This window comes from Erpetoichthys calabaricus, chromosome 4 (genome assembly GCF_900747795.2).
Source record: "Erpetoichthys calabaricus chromosome 4, fErpCal1.3, whole genome shotgun sequence".
Lineage (NCBI taxonomy): Eukaryota > Metazoa > Chordata > Cladistia > Polypteriformes > Polypteridae > Erpetoichthys > Erpetoichthys calabaricus.
The window spans coordinates 185,613,982-185,634,888 of NC_041397.2; the positions used below are offsets into that span (position 1 = coordinate 185,613,982).

General features: G+C 38.8%; 1 protein-coding gene across 5 annotated transcripts in view; it reads left to right on the forward strand.

Moving 5' to 3' along the window:
• The window catches only part of gabrb3 (gamma-aminobutyric acid type A receptor subunit beta3), a 458,372-nt gene that overhangs the window by 378,423 nt on the left and 59,042 nt on the right, over positions 1-20,907 (forward strand). For all 5 annotated transcript variants that reach the window (XM_051927197.1, XM_051927198.1, XM_051927196.1 and 2 more), the window contains one exon: positions 66-218. In XM_051927197.1, the coding sequence (XP_051783157.1) occupies positions 66-218 (153 nt within the window). The remainder of the gene's footprint in view (positions 1-65; positions 219-20,907) is intronic.

The window sequence follows — 20,907 nt, forward strand, 5'->3', positions numbered from 1 at the left end:
ACAATGTTATATTTTTGTATCCTTTTAAGACTAAATAACAAAAGTATATTTTTGCCTTGTTTTAGGTGCCTACCCACGACTCTCTTTGAGCTTTAAGTTAAAGAGAAACATTGGATACTTCATCCTTCAGACTTACATGCCCTCAATTCTAATTACTATTCTGTCTTGGGTATCGTTTTGGATCAATTATGATGCCTCAGCTGCAAGAGTTGCATTGGGTAGGTTCTTACATTGTTTATCTATTATGAAGTTGTGCTTTGATTAAAAGAAATATAATTTATTCATATACAGTACTGTATACTGCCCTAGTATAGTGGTACATCTCAGGGTGTAAACACTGATTTTGTTTCCTTCATTCTATCTTGGTTCAGCATGTAAGTATAGAGTCTAACACCTAAAGGAATAAAGGAGAATACTTCTTATTCATCTTTTTTCTTTTTTCTCCTTTTCTTTTCTCTCTCTATATCAGCTGGTGACTCTGAGTTCACTGCATCTGTCACTTTATTACTTTCAAACCTGCCTCTGTTGGTTACATGTATATAGTTTGATTTCTATTACTGCATTATTTTCAGTTTATTCTTTTTATTTGTTAAATCTTTCATGCATTCATTTACTTTGGAAGTGTCCTTGCTCCATACCAGTGAACCAATAGTTCAGGTGTACCTCTGTCTTGGGCAGTTCTTTCTGTACATCTTTGAGAAATATAAAAATATGGTGTCTTCTTTGGAACTTTGCTTACTTTTCCCTAACTTGAAACTGAAAATGCTACTGGTAATGAAGTATTAAAATGCTCACTTGAGTAAATGTCAGGAGGTCAGGACTCAGGCACCCATCCTAATGTGCTGAATCTGCTGCATGCTACTGCCTCCATTATCCCTGGTATCAACTGTCCTTTTGAGATCCAGGAACTCAATTTTTGACTCTCCATTGATTACAATAAAGATTGGCCTTCACCTGTAAGTTATTCAAATGGTCTCCAGTTACACTTTTTCTTTGTCTTTCTGTGTGTTTTTTTTTTGAGTTTACTGATTGTGAGGGAAGGTACTCAGTCATAAATAAAAAAATTATGAATTTCCCCTTGGGACTAATAAAGTATCTATCTATCTATCTATCTATCTATCTATCTATCTATCTATCTAAATAGTCTCCCCAAACTTGTGCCACAATAGACGCTTAAAGGACAATGAATAAGCATGTCCAATTCAAATGGCACATTTTTGCCTTCATGTGGTTTTCTGCAATGGACTGAATATTAGATGGGGACAACGTGTTGCAGTATTTACAGTACAGAACATTTTTTTGAATAAAGATACTAAAATCACTCCAATTTACCTGCTGTATTATTAGACTGCTCTCAACTTGGGATCACAATAACTTAATTTAATTCTTTCTGCTTGTACATCAAATATACAAATTAAATAGTTTTCTCTTAACCTTCCCAAACATATTGTTTTACTTTGAGGATTTCTGAATATACTCTTTCATTGAATTGTTCATCTTGACTAAAATGAGTATTTTCTGCAACTTTTTGAACTTGTGGTAGTTTTAAAACTACTAAGTCAGTGAGCAATGTTCATTGACTGATAATTTAGCACTAAATGGAGCAAAGCGTTCAATACCATTATTATAATTTTAAAGCATTCATTGTAAATTCTCTTTGTCTTTATGGTGGTTCAGTAAAGTGAACTTGAATGAGACTCCCTAATATCAGCTTTCATCTACATGCTATGTAGAAATCAAGAAATAATGAAACACTTACCAACAGCTCACCTTTGTAATGAAAGAGCTATATATACAATTAACAATTTTTGACATGTTTAATTTGATTCAATGGAACACACGTATTTCTCCCTGTCACCCTTCTTATAAAAACATCATGCGTATAACAAAACACACATTTTCTTTATCAGTTGTTTAACTGCTATTAATAATTTGCCCCACATACTTAATTTGAATCATTTTGTAATTGAAATGTTCATTGAGCGACTGGCTCACATCTAACACTATACAGCAGATTGGTAAAATTGAATTTAATGTGGTAAACTAATCAAGTGAAATATAATTTTGGGAAAAAGCTGCCAAGGTCATCCTTTCAGAATAACTGTAGTATTGGATTTTCATTATAGCCAATTACCTTAGTCTGTTCAGAAGTAATGACTTTATTTGTATCACTTATCTAATCTAATGAATTAATCTTCTTTGTATTCAGATTCATTCTTACATCAAGCCAGAAAAAGACAATAAATTGTATTTGGCATTACTAAAAAATAGGTATTTGTGTAATACAGTATATTACATAGTATTTTATTTATTTTGAAGGTATTCAGTAGTTACATACAAATTTGTTTGTATTTCACCTGTTACAGTGAACTAAATCCCAAAGTGCTTGACACATGACAAAATAGTGCTTATTTTTTTGTGTGCCCATCCATCAATAATAGACAGAGATGAATACAGTGTATAAAATTTTATCCTGCTGTATCTTTGAGACTTTATGAAGCACACTCACACAGAAGATTCTGCTCAGTTCTCACTGATTTCCTCCTGTTCAAATGTCCTGTGTGATTGATGATCAAACCCCCAAATCTTACACCGCAAGAGTAATGCATGCAGATGGGAAGTCCTCCTGCTCAATGGTGGACACTGGATGCATTTACATTTGCTACATATTATCTAGATTAATCAAATATTCCAAAGTGAATATTAACAGGTATTTATAGTCCCAAAGACAGTAAAATATTGCACTCTGCTGTTCTTTTTCCAGTTTTCTGTGGTGGCAATCAGAGCCACCACCATCCAATCAAAGCACTTTGCATTCGCTACATTGATGGATTGAAGGCCAGATGTCCACATGACCATCATCATCTAATTCTTCCACCTGAAGCCTGAAAACCATGATGACTGATTTAGATTATTTATATAGTATTAGGTAGAATACCTAGTGAGGGCTGGGTGGTCTCATAGCCTCGGAACCCCTGCAGATTTTGTTTTTTTTTTTCTCCAGCCTTCTGGAGTTTTTTTTTCTGTCCTCCTGGCCATCAGACCTTACTTTTTTCTTTGTTACTTAGTATTGCCTAATCTTATTTTTATATTTTTCTTTTTTCCTTCTTCATCTTGTAAAGCACTTTGGGCTGCATTACTTGTATGAAAACGTGCTTTATAAATAAATGTTGTTGTTGTTGTTGTAAACATAAATAGAGGGGACATTCACATAGTGGACTACCTGAGAATAAATATGCAACATCCCAATAATAAAAGAAATAAAATTCACCTGATACAGCTGCTTTCTAAATGACATTGAAGTAGTAAGTTCACTGTATGTCTTTAGCAAGGCTTGCCATCCTCTGTAGAGTCACCTTAATGAAATGTTTCCTTTCTGTAGCATGCAAACTAGCACATCACTTCCAGATAATAGGCATTCTGTTTGCAGGGCTGTGTTTGTTAAACAGACCACACAATTATTTCAACTACAGCAGTGCACAAATGCAGCTCTTGTCAACCCTTCATGATGATTTTTTCTGAGAAAACATTGTTTCTGCCCAGTGAAATAAGTCCATGACACATCCATAGGGTGTTTATTGTTACTTATGGTTTGCTTGAAAGTTTCCTAGTGTGTAGTGCAACCAAACTACCTGGAAATTAAAACAAAGTAACTAATCATCTCTGTATTTGCCACAAAGCAAGCAGACAATACATGTGAAAACCTACAGTATTTAGTCACTACATTGTAAATCAGTCATATTCATAACACATTATATACAGTATTGTTATTTTCAAAAGATATAAAGTTTGACACTAATCAGTTGTGTTATGAGCTGCCTGAATTACACCCTGCTTCTCTCATTATGGTGCTGGACAATGCTATGTGGTCATCACTAAAGAACTGGGGAACAAATGTGAAGCAGTCCCTTTGGTTAGCTTGAATATTGTTCCTTTTGATTTTTTTTTAGATTTCCTGAATTTGTTTGCTTTTTGTTGCAAACTACTGGAATTTGTGGCCTTCTGGTCCTCCAATAAAAGGCAATCGAAAGGGGTGTAGTTCAACATTATAATGATAAACTTAAATATGAATTGTAAACATGCAGGCACCTTGTCATGGGGGAGTATCAATAAAGGCTGTCAAAGGTAATCAGTTGATACTGTGTATGTGCTTGTGTGGTCCTCAAGTAAAAAGGAATGGAAAAAGCACTTAGAGACAGTGTAATATGGAAGTCCAAAGCGAAAGAAATGTTTTATTCATAAAAGTAAAGATCTTGGAAAACACAAAGATGTGCAAAAATGAGATGAAACATTAAATGAAAACCCTGAGGTATTGTATGTTCTAACAGTGTTGGTCCTGTGTAATAGAGGACAACAGCAATCATAGTAATCATACATGTTATAAAGGTGATTTAAATTTGAATAATTGAAACTAAAATAACTTGCCAAAAAGTTAACATGAAAGACAAAAATTACTGCAAAGAAAGAAAGGTGTTTTGTGCAAAGAAAGAAAACAAGAGTTGTTTTACAGTGGGTTTGAATAAATGTCTACCTTCCAAAAAAATCAAAGTTGGTAATCAGTTGAACTCACTAAAATAGTGCTCTTTTCCTCTAAAGAGTTATAGAAGAAATTGGGGTCTACTTGGTTCTATTTAGGCTTAGGTCTATCGCATAACATGTATTAGAAATTCTGGACTTTTACTTATTGATTACTAGCTGTCCCCCACGGCTCTGCCCGCGTAGTACTGAAACAGGACAGTGAGGATGGCCCTGCTCGGCTCTCTACACCTGACATCACGCTTTCCCCTCCCCTCGGCCCGCAGGTTCTATCTCGGATAGGCACGAATATATCACTCCTGCAAGCAAACTATGATTCTTATCGCGATGAGAGATGTCACAAAATCAACTGGAATGTTCAATCAAGTTATAGAAAAAAACCCTCTCTAAATCCGTTAAGTAGTTCTCTCGTTTGCTAGCTAAGCGGAAGTAAGGAACATCCCGAGGCTGGCGCATGAGTGAGGAGGGCAAATATTATATATATAATATATAAATATTTACTTGGATTAATTTTTCATTCACCTCTGACTATACTGTTGTGTTTCTTACCATGTCTGCCTCAATGGCTCATTGAAATATGACCTCCCCTACCTTGGGCAGTGCTCCTCTAGTTGTCTCCATCATACTGTACATGAGCACTGAAGACTGTCAATAGTACTAGCAAGCAAGAGGTACCTCTTCTTCAGCCTTGTTTTTTTATTAGATAGATGCTAGATTTTTATGTTTCATGCATTGAGGACAATGGGTATGTTGGAAGATTTGTTCAGTGCAAAGAAAGAGAATTGATTTCCAGGTTTGGATTGTTTATTTATCCTGTAAAGATATAATAGTTATGGATAGAAATATGAAGCAACACTAATTCATTTTCTACCAACAGATGGTTTGCATTGTACTATTTTATAGAGCATATCAACAATTGTAACCCCTTGAGATTCTGTCTCATCCTAGCAGTGTGATGAAGGCATTCATCATATTCAAATTCAGTCTCCAAACTGAGAAGTGATTGCAAGCCAACAAAAGTAATATTAATGCTTATTTAACTGAATAAAGAATCTTTTCTTGTGTGATTAGTTAAGTATTTATGTTATACACCTAGATGTGGAAGTTTGCTTATTGGTTATGGGTTTTTACTTTGTGCCACTTCTTTTGGATGCTTTCTATTTTTTCTACCTTCTGCCTTGATATCTACTTTGTTTTTTACCCTAGTTTAGCCCAAAATACATATATTAAAATATTAATTATTTATGTTGCTAGTTGTAGATATCTATTTCTTCTCTAGTGTTTGTTACAGTATTTGCTTTCATAGCTTGTCTGAAATGACCCGTTGAATATATTTTGTGCTGCCAGCAAAGCATTGCTAAGCAACACTTCAGTTTTCATTCTGGGCCTATGCAAGGTGAGAACTAGCATCCCAGCACCATTTTGAGTGGAAAACATGGTCAGCCAACACAAGTGTAATAATTTGCATATTTCTTGGTAGTCTGTTGCAATGTGTTCATTTTTTGTCTGTGTGTGGGGAAGGGTCTGTTTAGAATGACACATTTAGTTTTTCTGTTGTATTGTTTAAAGGGACTTTGATTTTCTGCTAAGCAAGATTGTATGTGGTTATCTATAAAAATATGGCCTGTCCTTATCATTTTCTAGATACCCATGTCTCTGATCAGATCACTACATCACTGACGTTTGCACTAAAGTTTTGAAACACCTTTTACACTTACTGCCAGGAGCTACTGTGGCACCCGGATGGGGCTCATGCCTGGCCGAGATGCCCAGGAAGACAGGAGGAGGGCTCATTCCTCCTCCAGACCGTGAGGGGGCGTCCACCCTGGTTGTATTGGGGGCCACGGGTACAGGGCTTGGAAGCCCAACCCTGTAGGGGCCCGTGGTCACCGCCAGGGGGCATCCCCCTGCCTGAAGGACCCTGGACCCCAGTACTTCTGCCACACCAGGAAGTGCTGGGGGGAAGAAGAGAGGGAACACCCAGAGTGCTTCCGGGAGGACAGCCGGCATTTCCGCCACACTGGGGCGTGTCCGCGGGATTGCCGGTACACACCTGGAACACATTCTGGTATGGATAAAAGGGGCCGCCTCCCTTCATTCGAGGCTGGAGTTGGGTGGAAGCAGGACAAGGTGATAGAAAGAGAGAAGGAGGCAGTCCGAAGAGGCAGAGTGGTTGGCCTGGACTTTGGGGAAGATTGGGGTTTGTGAGCTCTTGAACTTTGTAAATAGTAGTATAAATAAACGTGTGTTGGGTGACATGAGCATGTCTGTCTGTCTGTGTCTGAGCCAGTCTCCACACTACTTTCTACTGAAAGATGGTATTTGTTATTGACAAGTAATGATTGTAACAGAAATCCAACAATAATTCATTAATAAGGTTTATAACAGATAGGCTGACTCCTCCAGCTGTGCTCAATTATGTGCCTCCATCATACACTTGTGAGACCTGAAGTCTCTTAACACAACTACAGAGTATAAAGTTGCTTCACAAAGCTGTGTTTTCAAATGGCATCCTTGTATGTTCTTAGTGTGGTCAGATCAGCTGCTAGATTTTTATGTTTCATTTACAGACAGAACACAGGGAGGATCATTCAGTGAAGACAAAAAGATCTGATGTTCAGGTTTAAATTCTTTTTATAACCTGCAGTCTTGCAGATACAGAGATGCACTACCCAAAGCCTCAGTTAAGTTGCTATTAAAAAGTAGTTCACATTGAGCTATTTTCATAGAGCGTTTGTATTCCCTTGAGAATTTATTATAGCAGGGGATGAAATGCTATGAGCAACCTGGCATTCACCACATGTGAGATCAAATGCAAACCAATAGAATTAATGCCAATATTTATTTGTGAAATAACATTGTTGCTATACAGCTTGAATTACCATGATTTTTTCAGTCTTTGTGTTTTTTAATATGATATCACTCTGAAGCTGTACTAGAAAAAATACTGAGACTTATTTAATTATTTGTAATAATATTTTTAGTTCCTTAATGGGAGCTATTGTGCATTTCGTGTGTGGGAAATTTCATTTTCATGTGCATGAAGTTCTGTAACTATTGTTCCCTCAGTAAAGATACCAGGGGCCTCATGCATAATGCCATGCATAGAATTCACACTAAAACATGGCGTACAGGCCAAAACAGAAATGTGCATACGCCAACTTCCACATTCTTCCGCTACATAAATTCCAGTCAGCGTGAAATATAACATACGTGCATGTGCCTGCCGCCCCACCCCGACTCCTCCCAGAATTACGTCATACATGACCCTTGATGAAATAATTTATTGCAGCAGTACTGTCTCTTTCAAATATAGTAACCCCCAATTCCTGTCATTCCTTTTCTTTCTCCAAGTAACCAATCGCCACACAATCAGCTCTGTAATAAATGTCAAGCCATCTGTAAGCTTAGAACGTCAATTCTCCAGACCTTTTAAGGAACATTGAAATATCTTCATAATACATGTTTAATTATTCCATCAATCTATCCATCCAGGTTGGCACCAGTCCCAGCAAGCATACAGTGCGAGGCGGGAACAATCCTTGAACAGGGCACCAGCTCATTGCTACCGCTCCACCACCATGCTTACACGTTTAATTATTAACAGTATGCATTATTTAAATGAAGTTAAAAATGTATCTGAATAATAATTAATATACATATTTTACTGCATTTCATCTTTAAAATTATATCAAGAGCTCCAAGAATATAGCGCTTGGAAATCTAAATCAACTTAGAAGCCAGTCGTCATCATCTGTAAATAAACACTCTCTTCTATTGAATTGAATTGAATTCCTTTATTGTTATTGCATGGTACAATGAGATTCAATTTGCAAATCCTCCATAAACTTATTTTCCTATAAAATGATAAAATAACAACAACAATAATGATAATAAAATGATAAAAAAAAATAATGAAAAATATACTATATGAAAGTATTAGTGGCTCAGGTTGTGCAATATTTCAACTGTAGTGCAAGTTTACGCTGAGGTAATTGTAATTCTAAGTACAAACAGTTCTGCCGGGAGCACTTGATGGACTGATTGAGTACATTTCAAGCTCTTAGGATGACACTGTTTTTAAACCACGAGATCCCTATAGAAAAGGCTCTGAAGCGTTTGCTGAATGGGAGTTGTTCAAATAGACTATGTGCATGGCTGAAGTAGCGTGTGCTAGATGCTGTATTCGGATAATCCTCTTCCCGATCAGCTGCTGTACGGCTGTGATTCCGCACTCAGAGTGGGTTAAAATACTCTGATTGGTGTACTGAGAGTAACAACGCTAAAGCAGCTATGGTATTTAGAATAGTTTGGCCATTCCATGGACATTTATATTGTTACATGTTGATTACATTCAGATGTCTTAAAGTAATAATCGATATGCAATAAATTTCAGTGTATTTGATAAAGCAGCGTCGGGGATGTGAATCTAAAAAATAAAGGGAAACCACACAGGAGCACTGCTTTGACGCTGGGTGCCGTCAGTTTGCAAAACTGAGCAGAAAATTTGCATACGTAATGGATTGAGCTGGCGTGAGAATGTGTGTGGCTTTACACCAAGTTTAGTTTTTATATATTGCAATGTGAGCTTGGAAATGGGCATATTGTGAGCTGTGGAGCTGATTGCACCCCCAGAGAATACAGACGCCCCTGGGAAACCCCCTAAAAAAACATTGACAGACTACCTTCACATTCCTCTGTTCCCTTCTGGCCGGCTCTGTTGCGTAATATGCCTCTCGCGCAGTGCTCTGCCTTCTTAAAAAGCCTGTACGGGCTTCTTTCAGTTTGTTAAATTGGTTGTTTGCTACTCCTTCTGTCTCTTTCAGACATTCTCTGCTCCTGGCGGAACTGTCATCTCTGACTTGTCATGGAGCACGTTTAAACTTTTGAAAAGAGACAAATGTTTGTTTGCAGTGCTTTGAATAAAGTTCCTTTTTTTCTACAACCTCCTGTGTCTCTGTGCAAATCTGTGACCCAAGCGTGACAAGTGGTACCAGGAGTGGTTGCACAGATGGATGCACAGTTGGAAGCCGAATACATTTTTCAAATCGCCCAGAATGTCCGCTCCCTTACGATCCGGAGGATGATCCTCCTCTACCTCCGCCTCCTCCGCAAAATGTTAGGCGAGTCGTTCCTCTGCCTCCGCTCCCGGACAATGCTAAGAATTTGCTGATGAAGATGGGTCCTTCTGGTGACCCAGAGATGTTTCTTTTGGCTTTTGAGCAAGTGGCGACTTTGTTGGGATGGGACAAACGTCACTGGGCTGTTATCGTCACCCCTTTTTTGTCTGGTGACGCCCTACTTTCATTACAAAATGTACCTGCTGATAAGCTTGCCGATTATTGTTTTTTGAAGGAGCAAGTTCTTTTGCGTAAAACCACGACCTTTTTGTCTAAAGGTTTTGCACTTTACGACTGGAAACTGAATATGGACGGTTCCATCCGTGCACAAATAAAAGATTTGATTCATAAAGTGCATTGCTGGTTTGAGGGGGACAGGATGGAGCGGATCATAGAAAAGATTGTTATGAACATAGTACTGTTCGGGATACCTGCACCTCTCCGAGATGAGTTTCTTCGTCATAATCTTGAATCACTGACGATTATTTCTCAACGGTTGGAAGGCTCGCAGACCGCTTGGAGAAAAGGCGGTGGGTTTGGTGCCGCGTATGCTGTGTTGCAACCTCCGAGAGACCGCCCAAGGCATTCTCGTCAACTTGACCGTAGACCTGAACATCATCAAGCTACAGCACCTGATCATCGGATTTCGTCGGGAAGGCCTCCAGGGAACGCAGTTACGAATGAGATGCCTGCTTCTGGAGAAAGCGGCTGTGGCCGTGGACGTCGCCGAGGATATTTCGGCAGTGATGCTGAACGAAAATGTTTCCAGTGTGACCAACCCGGCCACTTGGCGAAAGAATGTCGCCTGTCTCCAGCTCAATCAATGGAAGTTGGCTTGGCGGAGGTTTGTTGCTCAAATATTCTGGATTCGTCAAAAGAGACAGATGGCTTACTGATCTCGGTGAAGTTTGGGGGCCGCAAGATGACGGCGTTGTTGGACTCGGGCAGTGACCTTTGTGTTGTCAGATGGGACTGTCTTGATGACAGATACCTTAGTAACACTGAGACTGTAAAGATACGTTGTGTACATGGGGATGTTAAAGACTGAGACATTACTTCTTCCTTTAACTTATAAGGGTCGTCACTTTAAAGTTTGGTCTGCTGTTTCTGACTCATGCCCTTGGCCTTTGCTGATAGGCAGAAGAAATGCCCTTTTTCCTAGACTACTGGCTGAACATCATTCACCAGTCATCAAGTCCCCTGTTGAGCTTAGTGGGAGGGAAGAAGAAGGGGAACTAGTGGCGGTTGGGGAAAATCTGGAGCCCTGATTAGATATTGAACCCGATTGCTCCAGTGAGTCTGAGGGAGACACCCCTCACAATTTCCCAGAATGGCAGGAAGGCCCTTCTACATCCTCTCAGATTGCAAATGTCTCCGAACCCAAACTGAGTACTAGCGAGCAGCCGGATTTTGTGTGCTTGCAGCATGCTGATGGCTCATTAGAATATGCATTTAAACAGGCTCACACTGTTAGCGACTCCTATTACCTAGAGCGCGATACCGGGGGCTTGAAAACGCCACACTTTCTAGAAAAAGACGGTTGTCTTTTCAGAGTGATTACAGACCATTTAATGGGGGAATTTATTGAGCAGCTAGTTGTACCTGAGGTGCATAGGGAAATTCTTTTGCAGCTGGTCCACTCTCACATCTTGGGAGGGCACCTGGGGGCTGGCAAGACCAGGGAGCGGTTATCAAAACTATTTTATTGGCTGAATATGGGAAAAGATGTTGAACGGTTCTGTACTTCATGTCCTGACTGTCAAATCGTCTCCGCTTATAAGCCTCCTTGGGCTCCCCTTTGTCCTATGCCTATTTTGGATGTCCCCTTTCGGAGGGTGGGATTAGATATTGTCGGCCCTCTGCCTAAGACTAAGAATGGGTACCAATATATGCTAGTGTTGGTTGACTATGCAACGCGATATCCAGAAGTAGCTGCTTTGAAAAAGGCCAACTCCTCTGCTGTAGCCAAAGCTCTGTGCGTGATTTTTACTCGTATTGGCATTCCTAGGGAAATTTTGACTGACCAAGGCACACCTTTTACTTCTCGTGTGATGAAACAATTGTGTAATAGTTTCGCTATTAAGAAATTGGGCACCACCGTTCACCATCCACAGACTAATGGTTTGACTGAACGGTTTAACAAGACTTTAAAACAAATGATCAGACGAGTTGCTCATAATGATCCTACAACTTGGGACACCGTCCTGCCTTTTGTTATGTTCACGGTGCGGGAATCGCCGCAAGTATCCACTGGTTTGAGTCCGTTCGAGCTGTTATTTGGCAGGCGCCCTAGAGGCATCCTGGATGTTGTACAGGAGGAATGGATAGGGCATGAGACAACATCTCTCGGGCAGAGTTTTGCAGAGAGGGTAGTTTCGTTACAAGATAGAATTTCTAGACTTTCTTCTATTGCTGTGGAGCATCAACAATGCGAGCAGGAAACACAGAAGCATCTTTACGATAGGCGCAGTCAGCTTCGCGAATTCAAACCCGGCGATCGTGTTCTAGTACTGGTACCGTCCGACCCGCACAAATTCCTAGCTAAATGGCAGGGCCCGGCAATTATCAAGGAGCGTATGGGACCGGTAAATTACAAGGTTAGAATACCAGGCCGGCGAAAACCATTCCAAATTTTACACATTAATCTTTTGAAGAAGTGGCACGACCGACAAGAGGTTTACACTTCCTTGGCTACTGTTTCTCAGACTGATGTTGTCATTGGTAACGATTTAACTGGCTCACAAAAGACAGAATTTTTAACCTTGATTGAACAGAACACTGATGTTTTTTCAGACTTGCCAGGCGTCACTAATTTAGCAGAACATAAAATCACTACTGAGCCCGGTGTCCGGGTACAGATGCGGCCGTTTCGAATCCCGGAAGCACGAAGAAATATTGTGCGCGAAGAAGTAAAGAAGATGCTGGAGCTAGGTGTAATTCGAGAAAGTAAAAGTGACTGGTGTAGTCCGGTCGTGTTAGTTCCCAAGCAAGACGGTTCGGTTCCCTTCTGTATCGATTTTAGGCGCTTGAATAAGGATTCTAAATTTTATGCTTACCCAATGCCCCGAGTAGACGAGCTGTTGGAAGTGTTTGAAAACGTTTGAGAGCAGACCCCACTTATAATGAAATGTCATAGTGAGTTGCCAGTTCTTTCACACATTCATTAAAGCAGAGTATTTTTCCATGATTCACCTAATGATCTACAATCAAATAAAAGACTTGAACACACCACAAACTGCAATATTTTCTGCATTTTAAAGTGGGGGAGTTTAATAACTTTTCAGAAAGTGGTACTAACATCATGATATTGCTCTTGCTTATTATGTTTTCTCAATTCAAGAATTTTTTGAAAGGCCAATTTACTTTACTCACCAAATTTATCTTTCTAAAAATGTCATTTTTGTGTGAAATTCTTATTCTGACAGTGCATTGTGTGTTAAATTCCTTGTCATAATGCAAGCATCAGTTCCTCAAAGCTCAGTAAAAAGGCTGTCTATCCAGATCAAGTCTGTCTGTTATATAAACACTCAAAAGAAATATTTTCTGATACAGACACTAGAAATCATCATAAAACAATATAAAATATGCAGATGATCATTTGAAAAAGCCTCCACGACTAAACAATCAGCACACACTTAAGCCTACTCACTAATTAAAATGGTTGCATGACATTAGCCATTAAAAGTTTAATTTGAATAACAAAGGTTTTCAAAAGCTACATTTTGACTTTATGCATGTAATCTAAAAAGTATAGCTGAATTTCATGCAATGCAATGTTCAGTTTATTTTATCACAAAATTTATATTGTTTATAGAATGAAAAGATAGAGACATAAGATTTCAGTCACACCTCATTTTTAATGATGATATGTAATTTAATGTTATAATAGATGCCAACTAAAACAATTAAATGTAGTGTTTTATTTCTTCAGTTTGTTTAATTCATATTGTAACATTACATTAACTCCAGGACCTAGAGGGCAGAACATTTTGTTTATTATCATTGCTGCCAGTCAATCATTTATTCAAAGGCTATTTCAAATTCGAAATACAACTACTTACTTAATTGGCCTTTTTCTTGGCTAATTTATGCATTCAGCTTTGTGAATATTTTATCCAAAATTCAAAAAACGTTATAATAATTTTATTTCCTTAAGAAATATTTCTGGATGATATGAATTTGTGATTTTCAGTTTGTTGTATTTTAGTGTTCCTTGATTATTTGAACAAACCTCAGTTTCTTTTATAATGTAGAATACTAGTCCATCCATCCATTTTTCAACCCGCTGAATCCAAACACAGGGTCACGGGGGTCTGCTGGAGCCAATCCAAGCCAACATAGGGCACAAGGCAGGAACCAGTCCCGGGCAAGGCATCAACCCACCGCAGGACACACACACACACCCACACACCAAGCACACACTAGGGCCAATTTAGAATCGCCAATCCACCTAACCTGCATGTCTTTGGACTGTGGGAGGAAACCCACGCAGACACAGGGAGAACATGCAAACTCCACGCAGGTAGGACCTAAATAAAATGCTGTACTCATCAAACAGCTTTACAACCAGGTCATTCAACAAAGTAAAACCCTCCTAAATTGTGTGAGCCAGTACTCACAATGTCACTGGAATTTTTTTTGTAATAAAAAACACAAATCAACTCATCTAATCTATTAATTAGCTGTTTCTATACCACCGATTTCAATTATGCTCCTGGTTCTTGACACCCGAAACAACAATATATTTATCCATCCATCCATCCATTGTCTTCCGCTTATCCGAGGTCGGGTCGCGGGGGCAGCAGCTTGAGCAGAGATGCCCAGACTTCCCTCTCCCCGGCCACTTCTTCTAGCTCTTCCGGGAGAATCCCAAGGCGTTCCCAGGCCAGTTAAGAGACATAGTCCCTCCAGCGTGTCCTGGGTCTTCTCCGGGGCCTCCTCCCGGTTAGACGTGCCCAGAACACCTCACCAGGGAGGCGTCCAGGAGGCATCCTGATCAGATGCCCGAGCCACCTCATCTGACTCCTCTCAATGCGGAGGAGCAGCGGCTCTACTCTGAGCCCCTCCCAGATGACTGAGCTTCTCACCCTATCTTTAAGGGAAAGCCCAGACACCCTGCGGAGGAAACTCATTTCAGCCGCTTGTATTCGTGATCTCGTTCTTTCGGTCACTACCCATAGCTCATGACCATAGGTGAGGGTAGGAACATAGATCGACTGGTAAATTGAGAGCTTCGCCTTGTGGCTCAGCTCCTTTTTTACCACGACAGACCGATGCAGCGCCCGCATTACTGCGGATGCCGCACCGATCCGCCTGTCGATCTCACGCTCCATTCTTCCCTCACTCGTGAACAAGACCCCGAGATACTTGAACTCCTCCACTTGAGGCAGGATCTCGCTACCAACCCTGAGAGGGCACTCCACCCTTTTCCGGCTGAGGACCATGGTCTCGGATTTGGAGGTGCTGATTCTCATCCCAGCCACTTCACACTCGGCTGCGAACCGATCCAGAGAGAGCTGAAGATCACGGCCTGATGAAGCAAACAGGACAACATCATCTGCAAAAAGCAGTGACCCAATCCTGAGCCCACCAAACCGGGCCCCCTCAACGCCCTGGCTGCGCCTAGAAATTCTGTCCATAAAAGTTATGAACAGAATCGGTGACAAAGGGCAGCCCTGGCGGAGTCCAACTCTCACTGGAAATGGGTTCGACTTACTGCCGGCAATGCGGACCAAGCTCTGGCACCGACCGTACAGGGACTGAACAGCCCTTATCAGGGGGGCCGGTACCCCATACTCTCGGAGTACCCCCCACAGGATTCCCCGAGGGACACGGTCGAATGCCTTTTCCAAGTCCACAAAACACATGTAGACTGGTTGGGCAAACTCCCATGCACCCTCCAGGACCCTGCTAAGGGTATAGAGCTGGTCCACTGTTCCGCAACCAGGACGAAAACCACACTGTTCCTCCTGAATCCGAGGCTCGACTATCCGACGGACCCTTCTCTCCAGGACCCCTGAATAGACTTTTCCAGGGAGGCTGAGGAGTGTTTAATAAACACAAAAACATTTTACATCTACTTTTAAAGGCAGTAGTCCTGTGTAGCATGTGGCTGTACTCCTTGTTAACCTATGTCTGTGTATATATATTAAAGCCATTAAAATAAGCAAAGCTGTTTTATCCAGATCAAATGTCAGCCGTGATGCTCAACACAATAGTTCTGAGAAGTTAAGTGACATTTTCAGTTGCCACCATTTCTGGAATTAGGAATGCTTTAAGGTTAACTGTATCAGTCAAAAAGTAATTATACCCTTCATGAAACTAACAGTGAGAGCTTAAGGTTCATTTTTAAAAATGATACTGTGCTCCTTCAACAGGACATCATTTAAAAGAATAAACTCAGCATTTTTCCATGTCTAAGTTATATTTCACAAGTAAGTTATACATTAACTTGCCACATGAAATTGTGTTCTAAGTGAAGTATAGTTTATAGTTTATAAATTTTATAACTAACCTGTCCGCTGATGGGTACCTGAGTACCAATGTGTAAAATAGCCTTAAAACTTACTGAATATGTCTATGTGACAAAGCGCTCTATGGTGTGCTGTGGCAGTGCGTGTTTTTAATAAAAACTATGCAGTCATGTTCTAGGTGTGTGTGCAGGTGCGGAACTCTGTGACCACAGGGTGTTCAGTATGGAGGCAAGGGGATTGTTTGATCAGTTTAGCTGTTCCTCAATGGCCCTTCACGGATCATAATTTGGACGCCACACCCACTGGGGTATAATGGGAGCCTGATCCAATTGAGTGGAGAGAAGCAAAGAATGGTGGGGAAAAGATCCAAAGGAAGACACTGAGAAAAGTAAAGTCAGAATCGCGGCAGCACAGGTGTAATAGATGGGAGACTTGGTGGTGAGGGAAGATGTTCAGGCAGAGCAGTGGCATATGGGGGGGTTGGATCGCCCCTACTCTTTAGTCTGAAGTTGATATCTTCTCCTGTTTCCTTAACAGATAACCCACATTAATAGAAGTGCTGACATCTCAAAGTATAAATTGATAAAGATAATCTGCATCACTAAGGCCAGATAATCTGCTTTCTGCAGAATAAGTTACTTAATTTGTTTTACTTGTTTAATAAGAAACTAAAACTATGCAGTTTTATGGTAGAAACCCAAATCAAAGAAAATATTCAACAAATACAACTAATTATTTGGGGCCAGTTATTGTTTCATGCTTTTATACATTGAGTTATTCATGTCAAAAATTATGAACCTTTTAAAAATAAAGTTTTTTTTTCCCTTGTTCATACATGAATCTGTTGTCTCCAAACTTACCTAGTGACTGCACATCTCTGTAGCTCTGAATGAAATTTTGGTTGTTTGTTTCTTATTTTATGGATTTTGTTTAATATGTACACATGCATATACTGTATGTACACACAAAGATCCATTATCTATTTTGAAAACATTTAATCCAGTCCCGATCACCAGAGTCAAATGATATGCTGAAACTATTGACCACAGGGCAACAAGTTGCCAGCCTGTTGCAGGCATACACATATTCAGATACAATAAAATGCATTAACATTCAGAGAAATATGGATTTCCTAAAGGTGTAAGGTTCTGCAAGTATTTAATGTATTATTTTAAATTCTGATTTGTTGTTTTTAATTATATAAACTTTATTAATGTTTACCTTTCTTTTGTTTGTTATTCATTGCACATCAGACACATTTAAAGTAATTTTCATTTTGCCATCAAAATAGTTATAAGTATCTGGTCACTGTCACTTAGTGTGTGTTCAGGCAGTTCCATTTAATGTCACACTGAGTATTTTATAGTTAGGTATGATTGTATTAGTTTTCCTTGTAGTGTGCAATATTAAAGGAGGTTATTTATAATAAAGTCTGTTTAACAATCTCTGAAAAACAAAGGGCTTATAAGTCCATAATACATCATGTCCAATACCAGTCAACATGTTAGCAGTAAGCATTTTAGGTTGCAAAACTTGGATCCGCAAGGAGCTCCACACAAAACAAACTTACACTGTAGATTTGTCATAGTGTCAGTCTAAATCAGAATTTCATCCTTGGTAGATCTAGACAGACAGCACTAATGCATGCCCAAATCTTTTTTGTGTTGACCTATATTAGCTTTGTAATTATAGTTATACAAGGGCCAAAAAAGTGAAGACATTTTCATAATTTACCTCTAATTATTTTCTTTCGTGTGAAGAAAATGTCAATTGCCATGGAAAACTGCAAGGTTTTTTTGAGTTCAAAACCAGAAGAATGAAGGTGACAGCTCAATGGCCTGGATATTATACTGAGATTTTAAGAAGGAAATTTTCCTGAGGATATGCAAAGAAATAGACATTTCTTTGTTTTGATGGATGTGGGGTATTAGAAACTGAAAGTGAGCCAACCCTCAGAGTTTCCTAATCCACTAGCTAGACATAAAAAGACATTGTGATGTAGGGGGAATAATAATGACACAGTGAAAATAAGCACTTTTGCTGTTGGTTAAACCTTCTTGTCACCTTTTTTTAAACCTTCTTGTTTTTATATAAAATATTTGGGCATATCTAGAGTAGAGTAATACATTACACAGCAACATAGGTACAGTAATTGCCCACTGCAAGTGTTATTTAAATATTTCAAGATTGCTGCTTGATTTCTATAGCTTCATATGCAGAGTTTCAAGAGCTCAGTGTATTGATGTTGCTGTTTCTGGCTGCATTTCCTTGCTTCGCCTCCTTTAATGTAGATTTTTGCAGTAATTCCCCACAACAATAGTAGTGAATCTTACCTTTTCTGGTCTGGTTTGTTCCTCCAGTGTCATTATAACATTTTCTTTTTCTGTTGTAGAATATTATTTCCCCCCACTCAAACCCCTGTTATTACTGTATTATACCTGTACTATTACAGACTGCCTATTCAAAACATAAAAAAACAGCTGAACTTATAATAAAACATATTCTGTGTTTTCTCAGGTTTGCTTTAAATTTACACCAACCACTTGCCAAGCACTATCCGCACATCTCAAGTTTGTGCTTGGAGTGTTTTTTCTTCACTCTCTTATTAGTACATGAGACAAATGTATTGTCAAAGCATTCTTGGTTTACTGTCTCATTAGGATCCAAGGTTGTTTAATCTTTATCCATCCAACCATTTTCTTAAGTCACTTATCCAGGGCAGAATCACAGGGAAGCTGGAGCTTTTCCAGCAAGTATAGGGCATGAGCCAGGAGCAACCCCCCATATAGGATGCCAGCTGTTGCCTTTTTAAAGTGAACCTAATTCTGTCTTCAGCACAAATGACTTGAAACCCTAATCATCTCTGTACCTGACGATCTTAAACTCCATGGCAACTGGATGTATTTTTTTTTATCATATTGTGTACATTTTTAGAAGAGTGAAACTGGAAGTGTGCGTTTATTGATTTTTTTACTCTGTTACAGGTTCACAGAGAACAAGTAAAGATGTACACTTTATAATTTTGTATTTACAGAAACAGCAAAATGTCCAATAAAGATACAATGCATTCTGAGAAAAAAACTGCTTTCAACATTGATGTGTTGCAAGTTAAAATTCTGCAGTAATTATTACAACTCATTCAATATTATGTATTTAACTTAAGGAAAGTTTGTTCAAAAAAAGGTTGGATTCAGTATTATCATTAACTAAAAATAAAAATATACAGTGCCCTCCATAATGTTTGGGGCAAAGGCACATCTTTCCTTGATTTACCACAGTTTAAAGTCTCAAATCAAACCATTTAGACACAAATATGTGTTTTTCCTCCATGTTTACAATAATTTCTTTTCTTTACTCAACATTTTCACCTGCTCTTGATCTTTCCACATATTAGTCCCAATACTGTGTGTTACGATGGAGATGTTTTTAAAAATATATTATGCTAATACTATATTTTTAAAAAACTCTTCACTAGTAATTTTTGATCTCTGACATTTCACATTATACGATCATTATTTGGTTACAAAAGTTACAAAAAATTTTTTTATTTTATTTTACCATTAGTATGATGCCTTTTTGTTTATGTAATGAAGGCCACTATTTTGGGATTCCTGTTACCAAGATGTGGCTCCCGTTTGTCAGGGAGTGCTATCTCGAAAGTTGTGGCAGTGCTTTAAATATCGGCACCACACTTCTCTCTCTGTCCATGACTGCAGAGAAGCTAAAGGTTTTGTGTGTGTGATTAAAGTATATTCTGGCTTTTAAATCTTTAGTGATTCAGTTTTTTACTTTGATTTTGGTTAGTAGTTTAATAACAGATTTAATTGACTCTCCAGTTTTTTATCTGTTTTTTAGAACTTAAGACTTTTGATTGATCCCCTTTGTCCATTTCTCATCCATTCTTTGTTTCACATAATCCTTTACTTTCTCTTAGCATGTCTGCAGTATCCCTTTCACAGTCATATCCTTCTGTCTCAATCTCTTAATTCCTTAGCCAACCAAATGTATCATTTATCATGTTGAATACTTTATATCAGAATGTACACACAGGTTTTATAAAAGCAATTGTCACCCATGTTCTTATCTTATCTTTGCAAATACAGTGACAGTGGTATGTAATAACTCATAATGGACCTATTACTAGCTTTCTTCTTTTCAAGGGCTCCATAACAACCTTTCCAATTGGCTCCATATTTCAGAGTATCCTGTAGAGGTTGAATTATGTATTAATATAACTAGAAAAAAGTTGATTTAAACAAGTCTGATTTAAACATAACACATTAATATCTACTATTAAAATGTAGCTTATCATCTTTTCATTTTTAGTATTAGATATTTTTTTTTTGTTTCTCCTTTACAAAGATTCAACAAATGCATATAGGAGATGCTGGCTTTTTTATTGTGTACTTGACCAATGTGAATGTGGATGTAACCAAGAATATATTAACATTAAAATTATACATTACTTTTAAAAATCCAAAAAGAAGAGATTTTGCCATGCCATGTCTTTTATCATGGACTAAGTGGGACTTACCAAGTTTGTTATGGAATGGGCTACTCTTGTACACCATAAATTTAAAATATGCACCCACTATCCACTTAAGCACTGATTATGAGTGATGCCTATACAGCCTATCTCTCCTCAGTACTCTAGACAGAGACTCACTAGCTTTGGATTGAGAAGATTTTATGCAATAAGATTGCAATTTTATATAAGGGACTTAAGGATTCATGGAAATGGTTTCCACAGAGGTCCTGACACCAATCCCTCACAGATA